Raw genomic sequence first — 13961 nt, 5'->3', positions numbered from 1 at the left:
CAACAACCAACGACACTAGAAATTACCTGCGTGAAATCACATTGCAGAAGATTTCAGAGTCATTTCCAACAAATAGCAACATTGTTTCCAATATTATTTTAGCTATTTCAACCTTACAACAAACCCACATGAGAAATCTCCTTTTGCAACTTACCTCATGTTTGAAGCACAACTTGCAGCATATGTGATGCCATCAAGTGACAGATGGTGGAGACCAAGAGGAGAGGTTTCCTACGGTTTCATGGAAAAAAAACCAAGAGGAGGGGTTGGGTAAACGATGACGCATGGCTCCTAATTAAACCTCCACCAACAGCTCCCGGCGGAGGCGAGCTGACATGTAGCACCACGCCTCATGGGGTCCGCTTCGTAGCAACAAAGAGGGAAGAATGAGCTGAGTAGCGAGAAGGCTTGTAGAAAAAAAATTCACAAGAAACATCCATGGGCGGGCTAGCTTGTTGTCACCGCTGAATACTCTTGATTTCGTCACTCGTTTCATTCATGATCTTGGTGAAGCTAGTGCACCTGTGAAGGAGCAACGCCCCGTCAAACCAAAGCCTAGACAAGTAAAATGGATCCATCCTCCAGCTCGGGTGGTTAAAGTAATGTTGATGCAGCAGTTTCACGTGGGAAAGATCATGGCTCGGTGAGTGTGGTTTGCATGGACGCTGCTGGAAGTTTTTAGGAGCCTCAGCCAGGACGATTAAGGGGGTTTACGATCCTGCTATTTTGGAGGCGATGGCTTGTGCTGAAGCATTGGTGCTGGCTGAAGATACTGATAAACTGACAGTTTCTTCGGATTGGTTGGAGGTTATCAATATGATCAAGACGAAGAATTTATGTCGCTATAGTGCTATTTTAGTAGAAATTGAGAATCGGTCTAGTAATCTGGAATTAGTTAGTTTCCGAATTTTTGACAAAAGAGATCGCCTGACCGACTGAATTGTCAAAAAAGACCATCTCAGAAAATTATTGTCAAAAAGGACCACCTGCACCGTGGCACTACCACGGTGCAGGTGGTCCTTTTCCTTTTTTTGACAATTCACTCAGCCAGGTGGTATCTTTTGTCAAAATTTCGTTAGTTTCCAGCATGAGTATAGGGAGTCTAATCAGGATGCTCACCTGATTGCCAGAAATGCTATAGCTGTCCAGTTTGGGCGTAGGGTTTGGTTTTTGGAACTGCCCGATTTTGTAACTTTGTTTGCACAAGTTAAATAAATCCCTATGTTTCCTCTAAACAAAAAGAGACCATGAACAATTCCACTCTCCTCCACCTGCTCGCTTCGGCTCACGGGCTGGATCCTCTCCTGCCCCATGTGGTCGCGGCCCAGGGGATTCGAAGTGGGCACCCAGTTCACCGCCGCTGTGGCGGACACTAAGCACGCACCCCTAGTGGACCGGCATCACAAGCAGGCACGGCGAGCTTTCCCTTCCTCCCCCATGGTCCATGGAGCGGTACCACGAGCAGGTGTGTCGAGCTCGGGCGCGGTCTGCACCATCGCGCAAGGGTTTGGGGAATGTCGGGATGGTGTGGAAGGTCGGAGACGGTGGGAGGGTGGCGGGGAGCGGACGGACGCGGCGTTGCCATAATGCCGTGTCGGCGGTGGCAGGGTGGTGTGTTGCCGGGAGGTATGTGAATTAGAAATGTCAGTGGTGCCAATTCTTGGTGGATATAGTATCTTGTAGAAGTCACCCCCGATTCTCTAAATTTACTGGCTAGAGGGGGTGTTTTACAGGGTCTTCTAAAAAAATCAAGGACAAATCACCACCATATAGATTATGTGATAGAGTGCTCTTTTCCCACTCCATTTTCTATTTGAGCAGTTTTATTTTGAGATTTTGGAGTTCTAGGTGATCTGCTAGAGTTTCTCTTTAGACAATATGTGATTGGACGGCAAAAGATCTGGCCAAAGCAGGAGAGGGGGGAGCGGAGATGTCGATGCGACAAAATGTCGTAACAGCAAAAGCAGAGGAGGTGGCGCCAACCAGAAAATGAAGAAGGGGTCATGGAGTGGTCTGGGCGATAAAGCTACAAAACGATTCATCACGTTGTAGCTCCATGTGCATGCTTAATTTGTCGATAGAATTAGTATTTCGCTTGAGATTAATCTACTCGTATGCTCAATACTACACATTCTTTCGTGTTCATAGGTAGAACATGCTCTTAATAACCCCTTCTACACCACATTGGATCGTCTAGAGCATAAGAGGACCATCGAGCGATTTGGTGTTATGGAGCATCAGAAGCTATACTCGTACGGTATCATTCCTCTTTTTTGTGCAAAACAAGTTATATGTAATGCACACACTACTACGCCAGATACAAACCTATTGTATTTCTTAAGCAGGCATCGGCAGACAAATCAAAATCTTCTGGGTTTGGGCATCGTGGATTTCAGTACAAGTCAATCTGTTTACCAACATGAACTTCAACATCTTGATAGGTACATTTGCCAAAAGATGTCTTGTTAGAAATACACATCAACAATGTTTGTATTATTAGTTGAAGTGATTTTTAAGTTGCAGTTGGGTGAAAGAGAGTAGGTTGGACCGGCTACCTTTCGCACGACAAAAGGTGGCATATTTCTACCTCTCTGCTGCTGGCACCATGTTCCTCCCAGAGCTATCTGATGCTCGCATTATATGGGCTAAGAATGGTGCACTCACGACTGTCGTTGATGACTTCTTCGACGTCGGGGGTTCACAAGAAGAATTGGAGAACCTCACTGCATTAGTTGAGATGTAAAAATATGCACATACATTGTTTTCTTCTTTCTCGAGCGATCATGGGTTTCTTACATACTATATGGTTGTCGCAGGTGGGACAAGCACAAGGAAATAGAGTACTACTCTGAGCATGTCGAAATCGTGTTCTCTGCGATCTACAACTCAGTGAACGAAGTTGGATTGAAGGCTTCTAGAGTGCAAGGCCGCGATGTCTCTCGTCATCTAATAGAAATAGTAAGTCTTGTGTATGCACATGTAAATCTTTCACAACATACTAATCTGTTTTGCTAAGTGTTGGTGTTTTCTGAACATTCTGTGCAGTGGCAGGATTTGCTACGGAATATGATGGCCGAGGTGGAGTGGAGGGAGACAGGATATGTGCCGACACCAGAGGAGTACATGGAGAACGCTGTTATCTCATTCGCGTTGGGTCCGGTTGTGCTCCCAGCGTTGTACTTCGTTGGGCCAAAGATCACAGAGTCTGTTGTCAGAGACCGAGAGTACATCGAGTTGTTTCGGCTCATGAGCACATGCGGCCGTCTACTGAATGATGTCCAAACATATGAGGTATGTTTTGGTGGAAAAAACTACGAGATATACTAGAAAAGTTACTGGTATTGGTCGTCTTGGTCAAAAGAGAAATACATCATGATTTTTATGTAAATTTGGTGCAGTCGTGATAAGTAGAAGTATGCTGGCTCCGCAAATGATTTTCTTTGATTTATGTGGATGCAGAGGGAGTACAGGGAGGGCAAACTGAACAGTGTCTCGCTGCTGGTTCTTCAGAGTGGTGGTTCTATGACCATATCAGATGCTAGGAAGGAGCTGCAGAGGCCCATTGACAAGTGCAGGAGAGACCTGCTGAGGATGGTCCTGAGGGAGGACAGTGTCGTGCCCACGCCTTGCAAGAAGCTGTTCTGGAATATGTGCAAGACGTGTCACTTCTTCTACTTCCGGGGCGACGCCTTCAGCTCGCCAAAGGAGAAGGCCGGAGCGGTGGATGCGGTGATCCACGAGCCGCTCCGAGTCCCGGGGAATCTATTATTCGACCTGTCTGATTTTCGAACCTGAAGCATGTCTGTTTTCCGGCGTGGCAGCGGCCCGGGTTGTCTCCGGTTCCTTTGCATGGTCTGTTTTGGTTCTGCACATCCGGTGCTTTGCTCCGTGGATAGATATGGTGCCGAGTAGTGCATTCCTCTGAATGTTTACGAGCTAGCGGCTTGGTGTGCGTTAGATGTTGTCTACTCTGCTCCTCTTGTTTAGCTTAGCTTTCTCTGATCTGCTCCGCTTTTGTAGGATGGTTTTACTCACCAGTCACCACCATATTTTTTTTTCGAAATGGGGAAAATATCACCCTAGCTTCTGCATTCAAGGAATACACACGGTTTTTTTATTAGATTATTCACAACACCTTACAAGAAAAATTACAAAGATTGAACCGAAGCCACCAAAACTAATAACAACTCGCTAATCCTACATCACCGATGAGATGGCGTCAATCAGGGAACAAAGAAGGCTTCGTGGAGTGGTCTGAGCGATAAAGCTACAACGCGATTCATCACGCTGTAGCTCCCTGTGCATGCTTAATTTGTTGACAGAGTTAATATTTCGCTTGAGATTAATCTACTTGTATGCTCAATACTATACATTCTTTTGTATTCATAGGTAGAACATGCTCTTAATAACCCCTTCTACACCACATTGGATGGTCTAGAGCATAAGAGAAACATCGAGCTAATTCCAGCATGGAGGCTCCACTCAAAGTACTCCCTCCGATCTTATGGAACCTATCTAAGATTTGTTAAAACTTGAATGTATCTAGATATCAAATAATATCCAGATACATCCAAATTTTAACAAACCTCTAACATGTTTGATGGGACAGAGGGAGTACTACAAACCTTGCTGTGCCAGGATTATTTGCTAAATATTTATTTATCTGTCGCATTACATCAAGGTGACAGAGACATGCAAACCAATCGAGGTTCTTATTCCTATGTGTGTAGAGAACTACGAAACTTAAACATAGACCGGAACATCAACTGCAAATCATACTATCAACTCTGAGATTTCATCGAAACATTATACGGTGTCGCTATTAGGTTGAGCGGGTTCCTTCTCTTGGATGTGGCGCCAACGACCATGTCCATGTCAAGCTCCTCCGGTCGAGTTCCAGCAGGGAGGCTCCAGTCGAAGTAGTACAAAAATCGTGCCAAGATGAGCTCCAAGGCAGCCAGCCCAAAATTACTTCCGGGGCACATCCTCCTCCCACTCCCAAATGGCAAGTATTCGTAGTGCGTGCCCTTGTAGTCCAAATTGCTCTCCTCGAACCGCTCTGGTCTAAACTGCTCCGCGTCATGCCAGTAGTCAGGGCTCCTTCCTATCGCCCAAGCATTGACCAGTACCCTCGATCCCGCAAGGACCTTGAACCCACCGATTTCACAGGTGTCCCGACATAGATGAGGAATCAAGAGAGGTAGCGGCGGGTGCATCCTCAAGGCCTCCTTGACTATCATCCTCATGTAGGGCAGCTCCTCGATGTGTTCCTCGTGGTCCTGTGGTTTCGTGTTGTCAAACGCTCGTCTCACCTCGGCTTGTGCCTTTTTCATCACCTCCGGGTTTCTCATGAGCTCCGACATGATCCACTCGACGGCCGTGGAAGTCGTCTCCGTGCCTCCTATGAACAGATCCTAGTTGAAATTGACATGAACGCAGATAATGAACAAATAAGTACATGTACAAATTAATATATAGAACATCACAAGTTTTTTTTTGAACGAGATAGAACATCACAAGTGATTCAAAATTGCAGGAGTACTGTATTAGAGAGGCATTGAGCACTTACGAATACGATTGCCTTGACGTTTGTGTTGCCGACGGGGAATTCAATCTCCCCCTCGTCCTTGATTCTAAGAATGACGGTTAGGATGTCATCATCTTCGGTCATTCCCGCCGTCTTCCTCTTCAGTCGCCGCGACTCGCACTCGGCTTTGATGGTGTCGAAGACGGCGTCCATCTGCCGATGCGTTCGCCAGAGCCGGCGTCTCATCCCGGAAACGACGTCCACGAACCAGAGAGAGGGGAAGAGGTCGCCGACGCAGAATCCCAGGCCTAGGCTCACCGCGACCTCCATCGCGGACAGGAACTGCTGCCGGAGCTCGGGGTTGCAGACCTCGCCGAAGGCCGCCTTGGCGGTGATGGAGTTCGAGCATGACAGGAGCACGCTGGGGAGATTGACCGGCATGCCTCTTTCACTGGCGGCGGCGACCTCTCGAACTAAGGACAGAGTCTCGCTGTCCCTGATGGGCGCGAACGGCCTCACCTTTCTCGCGCTGAGGAGCTCCATCGTGCAGAGCTTGCGCAGCGTCCTCCAGTAGGCTCCGTATGGCGCGAAGGCGATGTCGAGGTTTCCGTAGCAGACGATCTCACCAGCTAGGATGCTCGGCCGCGACGCGAAGTTCAGGGTGTTGTCCCGGAGCACCTCCTGCGCCATGGCCGACGACGAGATGACGATGTGGTCGACCTGGCCTAGCCGCAGATACATCACTGGGCCGTGCTTCCTGGCCAGGTCCCGGAGAACCACCGGCGCCTTGGACGTCAGGAGGTGGAGGAGGCTTCCGATAAAGGGGAGACATCGTGGACCGGGAGGCCGCCTCTTCTCGGAGCTCGATGCCGTTTTCCGGCGAAGTAAGGATACCAGGATGGCCAGTGAGGCGAGAGCTATAGAGAGGAGTGTGGCTGCGTTTAGCTCCGTGACGATGGATTGATCTGGGGAGACTTGCAACTTTGCTTACGAAGAACAACAACAAGCAAAGCAGGCATGGCCTTTTATAAGCTTTCGGGTGTCAAGTAGTAGTATGCAGCAAGTAGTAGGAATAGTGTTGAACACAGCGCATCTTGTTCAAGAAATACGGATGTGGTAATATGTCAGTTGTGAACATACTTTTCTAAACTAGTACTAGTAGTTAGGATACAAGGTAATGATTACACAAGGTTAAACAAGTTTAAAAGGAGGCAAATCACTCGAAAAACTACAAACGCTACAGAACATGCCATGAAGAACTGCCAGGGACGAAAAGAGGCATGAGCTTCAACGTGTGACATCCGTTTCAGGAAAAACTTCGCACTATAAAATATTTTCATTAGTCTCTTTTTCCCTGCTTACCCCACGTCACCCATGCTTTTTGTGGCGGCCATGGAGACACTATCCGCCATGGTCACCAAGGCGGCAGGAGAGGGACTGTTCGGAGACTTAGCTTCCATCTCACCCTTATAGAGGATTTCGGTTTACGCCGACGATGTTGTCATCTTCATCAAACCGGAGCACAGGGAGTTGAGGGCGGTGAGCCATATGCTCAGCCTGTTTGGAGAGGCCTACACTGATTTGTGGAACACATGAAGAGGAGGAAAGGGCTACACGGATGCTGGGATGTGAGCTGGCGAGGTTCCCAATCAGGTACCTAGGGCTCCAGTTGGCGCTCAGGCCTCTATCTAAGGTTGAGTGGCAACCGCTTCTGGACCAGGTGCGTACATGCGTGGCAAAGAGGGCTCATCAAGAGAGAGGGGAGACTAGTCCTAATCAATTCAGTTGTCGCAGCTAGAGCAGTGCACCAAATGGTGGTTGCTGAGGCGCCAATGTGGCTTCTGGAGGATATAAACAGGTGGATGATAGCTTTCTTTTGGGCTGGTAAGGATGAGGTGCATGGGGGCCAGTGCCTAGTGGCCTGGAGGAGCATATGCAAACCTAAGGAGTTCGGCGGCTTGGGGGTGAAAGACTTGAGTTTGCAAGGCCTCGCCTTGAGATTGAGATGGATGTGGCTCAGACGCACCGACCCGGCGAGGCCTTGGCAAGGCTTACCCGGGTTGAATGATCCACTTGTGGTGGGAGTGTTCCAGAGTCTAGCGCGCTTTATGGTAGAGGATGGGCGGCTGACCTACTTCTGGAGGGATAGATGGATCGGTGGCTACACTGCGGAGGAGCTGGCACCGGAGGTTTTCGCCATGGTAACCACTAGGTGGAAGAACACCCGTTTGGTGGCAGAGGCTCTGCAGGGGGATGCGTGGATAGATGACATACCAGGGGAGATGACGGAGGAGCTCTGGAGGCAATGCCTAGTCCTGTGGGAGGCGGTGGAGAATGTCGAGAGAGACGTTTCCACACCTAACCACATTCTTTGGAAAGGTGCGGAGTCAGGAACATACTCGGCAAAATGCACATATGAGATGTTATGCCAAGGAAGTGTGAGATGGAGTATGAGTAGACCGGTTTGGGGATCCTTTTCACCCATGAAATACAAGATCTTCGCATGGTTGGCTCTGAGATACCGCCTGTGGACATCGGATAGGAGGGCGAGACATGGGTTGCAAGAGCACCCGAACGCATGTTACATATGCCTGCAGGAGGAGGACAATGTGGACCACATTCTAGCCCTTTGCCCCTATGCGAGACAGGTATGGTGCAGGGTGCTGCACAGTGCATGACTAAGGATGGCAGACCCAGGGTTCACGGGGAACCTACAGAGGTGGTGGACGGAGGCCCGCAAGCGAGTGAGGAGGTTTGACAGGAAGCGGTTCGACTCCATGGTTGAGCTGAATTGGAAGTGCAGCGACGTTTTTCAGAAGAATAGCTCGCATGCGACACTCGCTACCTGTCCAAATAGCTGCAGTGCGACACTCGGCTTGGATCATCGTTAGTAGTTAAATTAGGATGTGGGTTCCACAACTTATCCAGCTTAGCTACGGCATGTCTACCTGCAGGGCCGGACCCGCCACATATCCACGTCATGACGCGGGACCCACAACTCGCAGCACAAAACAGAGCCGTCGCAGCGCAGATCCATCCCAGCCACATTCCGACCGTTGCAGCCTCGCTCCCCCCTTCTTCTCCGGCGGTGCGGCAAGGCGAGCGGTCGATGTCGAGCTCCACCTCCGCCTCCCACTCCCGATGGCCGCAATACGGTCCAGTGGACATGACTAGGTGCCCAGATTGCCTCCGTACCGCGCTCCTATCACGGCGTATCACAATGAGCGACAAGCATGGAAATCTTGGGCGCGAGTATGTGAAATGCGAGGGCAAGCCAGAGCTGGGGAAGGTGAGATCTGAGTAATCCCGCTTCCAAATTTCCTGTAGTTTTGTCCAATTTCTGTTTTTCCTACCGATTTGGGAATTTGGGAACTGATTTGGGAATTAGGGTTCATGTTTCGATTTGGGAATTAGGGTTCATGTTTCGGCAATTGGTTTCAGGAATTGCCGAGTTGCGACCATTTCGAGTGGTTGGATCAGTACATCAAGAGGATTGCAAAGGAAGGCGCATCCCCGCGGGTCACCTTACCGTTGGCGGTTGAGCAATCTGGATCGGCCAATGTTGGGAATGGGGCAGAAGTGCGGGCAGCTGAGTAGCAGGAGTTGAAGCAGATCAAGAAGGAGCTAAAGAAACTTGTCGTTCTAAAGAAGCAGAATAATTTAATCGCCGGGCTATTTTATTTTTGTGTAATTTCTCTCTGTTTTGTTTATCTCTTGATCATTAGTCGTTAGATAACGCAATCAATATTAGATTGATAAACTCCATCCATTGTAATCGTATTGGCATTGTAATCGTAATTTCTCCTATTTTGTTTATCTCTGTTTTTTTTTGTCGTTCTAACTATGTAACCCAATTTATCCATTTTAGCAAAAGCTATCAAGTCGCCTTTAATCAAGATGCAAAAAAGAAAAACCTCAAAATCAAAATGTATCCACTGCCCAAGAGTGGGTTTAGCTCAAAGTCGAGGAGCAAAGCTTTGTGTGAAAAGTTGAGGGTTTGAAACGAATTTTGTAAACCTAACTAGGCTGGTACGGGCCAGGCCCATTTTTTTATTGAAAGGCCAGGTCCACGAAGAGCGTACCTAGGCCGAACTAACTAGACTGGCACGGGCCAGGCCCATTTTTGAGAACTTAGTTTTAGGTTGTTGCTTAGTTTGGACTCTATATTTTTTCTTATTTGGCCAGCCCATAGATTGCAGATAGAGACTCTATCACACGATTACAACATGGAAAAAAAACATGGATTAAAACATGGATTAAAAGATGGATTAAAACATGGATTAAAAGATGGATAAAAAACATGGATAAAAAGATGGATTACAACATGGATAAAAACATGGATTAAAAGATGGATAAAAACAGTCATACATATTTTTCTAGATAATAAACATGGATAATCATACGATACATCAAGTAGATAATAAAGTGGGGCATATATGCCCAAGCAAGCAACGTCCATCACACGGTACAAACGAAATAGAAATAGATAATAAAAACTAGTAAAAAAAATACACGACGACTAGGCTCCTCCTTGCATTGACTGACTTGTATCATTCTCCACTTGTCTCCTCCTTCTCCACTTGGCTCCTCCCGTGCTCACTCCTCCTCCTCCTCCTCCTCGGCAGCAGGCTGGTAGTGGAAGTTGTAGGGGAGGGAGTGTTATCACCAGATTTTAGACAAATCCAGAGGTGGGCCGGGCTTGGAAGATTACATGTGGAAGATTTCTGAAGCGGCCTGGCACGAAGGGTTTGGGCTGAATTGCCCGTGTATCTTTATTTAGTAGTTTATTATCTTAGATAAGGGTTAGAGTTTGTATCGTGCACGATGGGATATTCCCACGTTAGAAAGTCCCCTGGACTATAAATATGTACCTAGGGTTTATGGAATAAACAACAACTCACGTTCAACCCCAAAACAAACCAATCTCGGCGCATCGCCAACTCCTTCGTCTCGAGGGTTTCTATCGGGTAAGCGACATGCTTGCCTAGATCGCATCTTGCGATCTAGGCAAAGCACAAGCCCCACGTTGTTCATGCGTTGCTCGTATCGAAGCGCTTTTGATGGCGAGCAACGTAGTTATCATTAGATGTGTTAGGGTTAGCATTGTTCTTCGTTTAAGCATGCTTACGTAGTGCAACCCTTGCATATCTAGCCGCCCTCACGCCTATCTCGGTGTGGGGGCGGCACCCGCTTGATCATTATTTAGTAGATCTGATCCGTTACGATTGCTCCTTGTTCTACAAGGATTAGTTTAATATCTCGCAATAGTTAGGCCTTACAAAGGGGGAGGATCCAAGTGGCACGTAGGGTGGCGTTCGCAAGTCCTAAACGGGATGTTCCGAGGATCAACTTCATGTTGGTTTTTAGGCCTTGTTTAGGATCGGCTTACGAGCACCGTGCGTGGCCGCGAGGCCCAACCTCGGAGTAGGATGATCCGATTATGCGGTGAAAACCCTAAATCGTCGTAGATCTCATTAGCTTTATCTTGATCAAGCAGGACCACCAAGTATTCGTGCACCCCGTACGAATCATGGGTGGATCGGCTCTTTGAGCCGATTCACGGGACAACCTCGAGAGCCGATCGAGGCTCGTATTTAATGTTTACATGTATGCCCCTGCAGAAACTAAGCGAGGCATCCCCATCACCTTCCACGACCGGTATAGGTCGGGTGGCACGCCCTTGCACTTCCGCATCGCCGCGTGTGACCGGAAGAGCATTGCGGGCCGTCGCTCGGAGGGGTCTCGGCCAGCCCGCAGCTCTAGGCTCTTCCCGACTCTACGGTGTTGACAAGGCCGCTGCCCGCCGGTGGGTTTTGGCAGTCAACACATTTTGGCACGCCCGGTGGGACAATCGTCTACATCAACCACATCGCCATCTACATCTGAGATGGCGGACGGCACGCCGCTCACCTACGAGGATCCGCCCGACGACCTCAAGAAGCAATACAACGAGATCAAGGCCACCCTCGAAGCCGACCTCATCGGCTCTTTTCGAGAGAACCCGTTCCCGAGCATCGGATGGAAGGGGTTCTCACCGCAGGTGCGCTCGATGGGATAGACCTCTCTACCCCGTCGGAGGAACGCACCGGGGGTCCGCGGCGGAGATCAACTACCCGGTGGCTCGCTCGCTACACCGCCACTCCGAGAACTTGGTCAACGTGTTGGAGCGTGTCGCTCCGCGCGTGATCCAGGAGATCATGAGCCACCGGCACTCGCCGTCGGGACCATCTCTCGGGACTCATCAAGGAGAGTTGCCACTCCGAGTCCTGGTCCACCGCTGCCATATGCGTTGGCAGCACTCGCCGAAGTGCCGACTACACCGGCATTCCTCGTCTACGGTGATTGGTGGCGACCCTAGTGACTACCAGCTCTTAATGGAGGCGCCTAAGGAGATCCCTCGGGGATACGCGTAGCATGTATGTGCCGGATTGTGGTGACCGGGCACTCACAAACCAGGCCACAACATCGGGGACTCCGGCGAAGACGAGGAGGAACGTCGGCGACGAGCCCGAGAAGCGGACGTGGCTAACTAAATACGCCACACCGACGAAACCCCCGAGCCCAGCTCCCGCAGCCGGCTCGAGCTGGAAAAGCAAACATGGCTGGCCAAGTACGCCACCCCGGCGAATCTTCGAGTGCAACTCCTACGGCCAGCACAACGGATCAGATCGGTACCATACTGAGGGACCGGTTCGGCATGATGCCGAAAAGAAGGCAGCGATCGACCATTCCAAGCTGTACCCCGACGATTACGAGATGATCCCGCTGCCACCTAAATATCGGCTCCCTGACTTCTCCAAATTCAGTGGATCGGATGGCTCCAGCTCCATCGAGCACGTCAGCCGATATTTGGCTCAATTAGGACCGGCTTCAGTGTCGGATCAGCTACGCGTGAGGCTCTTTTCACAGTCCCTCACGGGATCGGCTTTTGGATGGTACACCTCTTTGCCAGCAAACTCCATCCAGGCGTGGAAGCAATTGGAAGAACAGTTCCATATGCAATACCATCTCGAAGCTTCCGAGTCCGGCATTGCCGATCTAGCACAACTACGTCGAAGCGCGGGAAACGGTGACAGAATACATCCAGTCGCTTCAGGAATCTTAGGAACCGATGTTATTCGGTTCGTATAACCGAAAGGAAGCAACCGAGTTGGCAGTAGCAGGCCTTGTAACACAGCTCAAGGACATGGCCTCCCAAGCGATTATCCCCTGCCGGCGCACATGGTTCAGAAACTATCGGCATATGAACAGAGCCACCCCGACCCGTACCAAGACAAGTTCAAGCGTGCGTAGTTATGGTCGATACAGAGGAAGATGAAGTGCCTGCGGGAGACCAAGAAATAGCAGTGGGCTGAGTGGACTCGGGGAGGAACCCCGTGGCCTGCAAATGGGTAAAGCCACCAGTGGCCGCCTGTGGGATTTGATTTTGACGTAACCAAGATCGAACAAATCTTCGACCTCCTGCTCAAGGAGAAACAAGTTGACGATTCCTGAAGGTCTCAAGTTCCCCACGGCGAAAGAGCTAAACGGAAAGCTGTATCCGCAAATTCCACAACTCGCTTTCCCATGCCACCAACGATCGCCGGGTGTGGCGTCGACACATCCAAGCGGCGATAGAGAAGGGGCGGCTAATTTTCAACCCAGTACGCCATGAAGGTCGACACCCAACCCTTCCCCGCCGTTAACATGGTAGAAATCACCTACCCTGAAGGTTGCCAGCCGGGTCCCTCGTTCAGCATCAACATGGTAGGACCTGGAAACCGCTCTGGCAAAGATGGAGATGAGGGCGGCTGCTCTCATAGCAAGGACACAGAGGAGGCCGCTCCACGCGATCGGCTCCGTCATGATGGCAAGCGCTATGTCACAGAGGGAGAGGTGAAGAATATAAGATATCAGTGACCCCTCTCCGATCACCTCCTCAACAAATATGTGAGTCGGCATGACCAACGCCGACGGTCCAATTACGATGATAGAGGAGATCGTCCGGCTAGAGAAGCCGAAGATATCGGCGGCAGGATCGTGATGAGGAGGAGCACGAGCGCCGTGCCACGGAAGCATCAAGGGAGCAAGATGACAACGCCGGACATTGGGACCGCCCTTCTTCGTACACTCGCTGGGATTCAGGAATGAGCCGATTGCCCACAATCGGCAATTGCCCAGAATGCAACAATAAAAGAAGGAGGCAGCCAACGTGTTCGTGTTCGAGCGCCTAGGGCCTCTCCCGCCACAAAGTAAACGCGCTGAGTCACCTCGTTGGGCAGATCTCGGAGGATTCGAAGACGAGGGAGAAGTGGAAGAAGACAGTACCACCGGCCAAGGTGGTGCCCCGACGGACTCAGCCGTTCCCAAAAGCGCAGGGTTCAGCGATTGCGCGGCCCGGAGGAAGCCGAAAGGTTGTACCGCATACGCTAAGGAAGGCACGGCCGATCCGGGC

At 50.0% G+C, this 13961-nt stretch overlaps 2 protein-coding genes across 4 annotated transcripts in view; one reads left to right on the top strand and one right to left on the bottom strand.

Moving 5' to 3' along the window:
• The window catches only part of LOC124679046 (acyclic sesquiterpene synthase-like), a 12959-nt gene extending 9020 nt beyond the window's left edge, over positions 1 to 3939 (top strand). For all 3 annotated transcript variants that reach the window (XM_047214874.1, XM_047214872.1, XM_047214875.1), the window contains 6 exons: positions 2149 to 2252; positions 2346 to 2441; positions 2524 to 2739; positions 2817 to 2958; positions 3046 to 3291; positions 3460 to 3939. In XM_047214874.1, coding sequence (XP_047070830.1) covers positions 2149 to 2252; positions 2346 to 2441; positions 2524 to 2739; positions 2817 to 2958; positions 3046 to 3291; positions 3460 to 3795 — 1140 coding nt within the window. In that variant the 3' untranslated portion in view covers positions 3796 to 3939. The remainder of the gene's footprint in view (positions 1 to 2148; positions 2253 to 2345; positions 2442 to 2523; positions 2740 to 2816; positions 2959 to 3045; positions 3292 to 3459) is intronic.
• Positions 3940 to 4761: 822 nt separating this feature from the next.
• On the bottom strand, positions 4762 to 6493 carry LOC124679047 (cytochrome P450 99A2-like). Its single transcript, XM_047214876.1, has 2 exons — positions 5570 to 6493; positions 4762 to 5414 (listed from the first exon to the last, which is right to left on the bottom strand). The coding sequence occupies exons 1-2, from the start codon at positions 6266 to 6268 to the stop codon at positions 4782 to 4784; spliced, it is 1332 nt and encodes a 443-aa protein (XP_047070832.1). The 5' UTR covers positions 6269 to 6493; the 3' UTR covers positions 4762 to 4781.
• Between the last annotated feature and the right edge of the window lie 7468 nt (positions 6494 to 13961).

The sequence above is a fragment of the Lolium rigidum genome, chromosome 7 (genome assembly GCF_022539505.1).
Source record: "Lolium rigidum isolate FL_2022 chromosome 7, APGP_CSIRO_Lrig_0.1, whole genome shotgun sequence".
NCBI lineage: Eukaryota > Viridiplantae > Streptophyta > Magnoliopsida > Poales > Poaceae > Lolium > Lolium rigidum.
The sequence above is the reverse complement of the archived record's forward strand: the minus strand, read 5'-3'. Positions and strand labels throughout refer to the sequence as shown.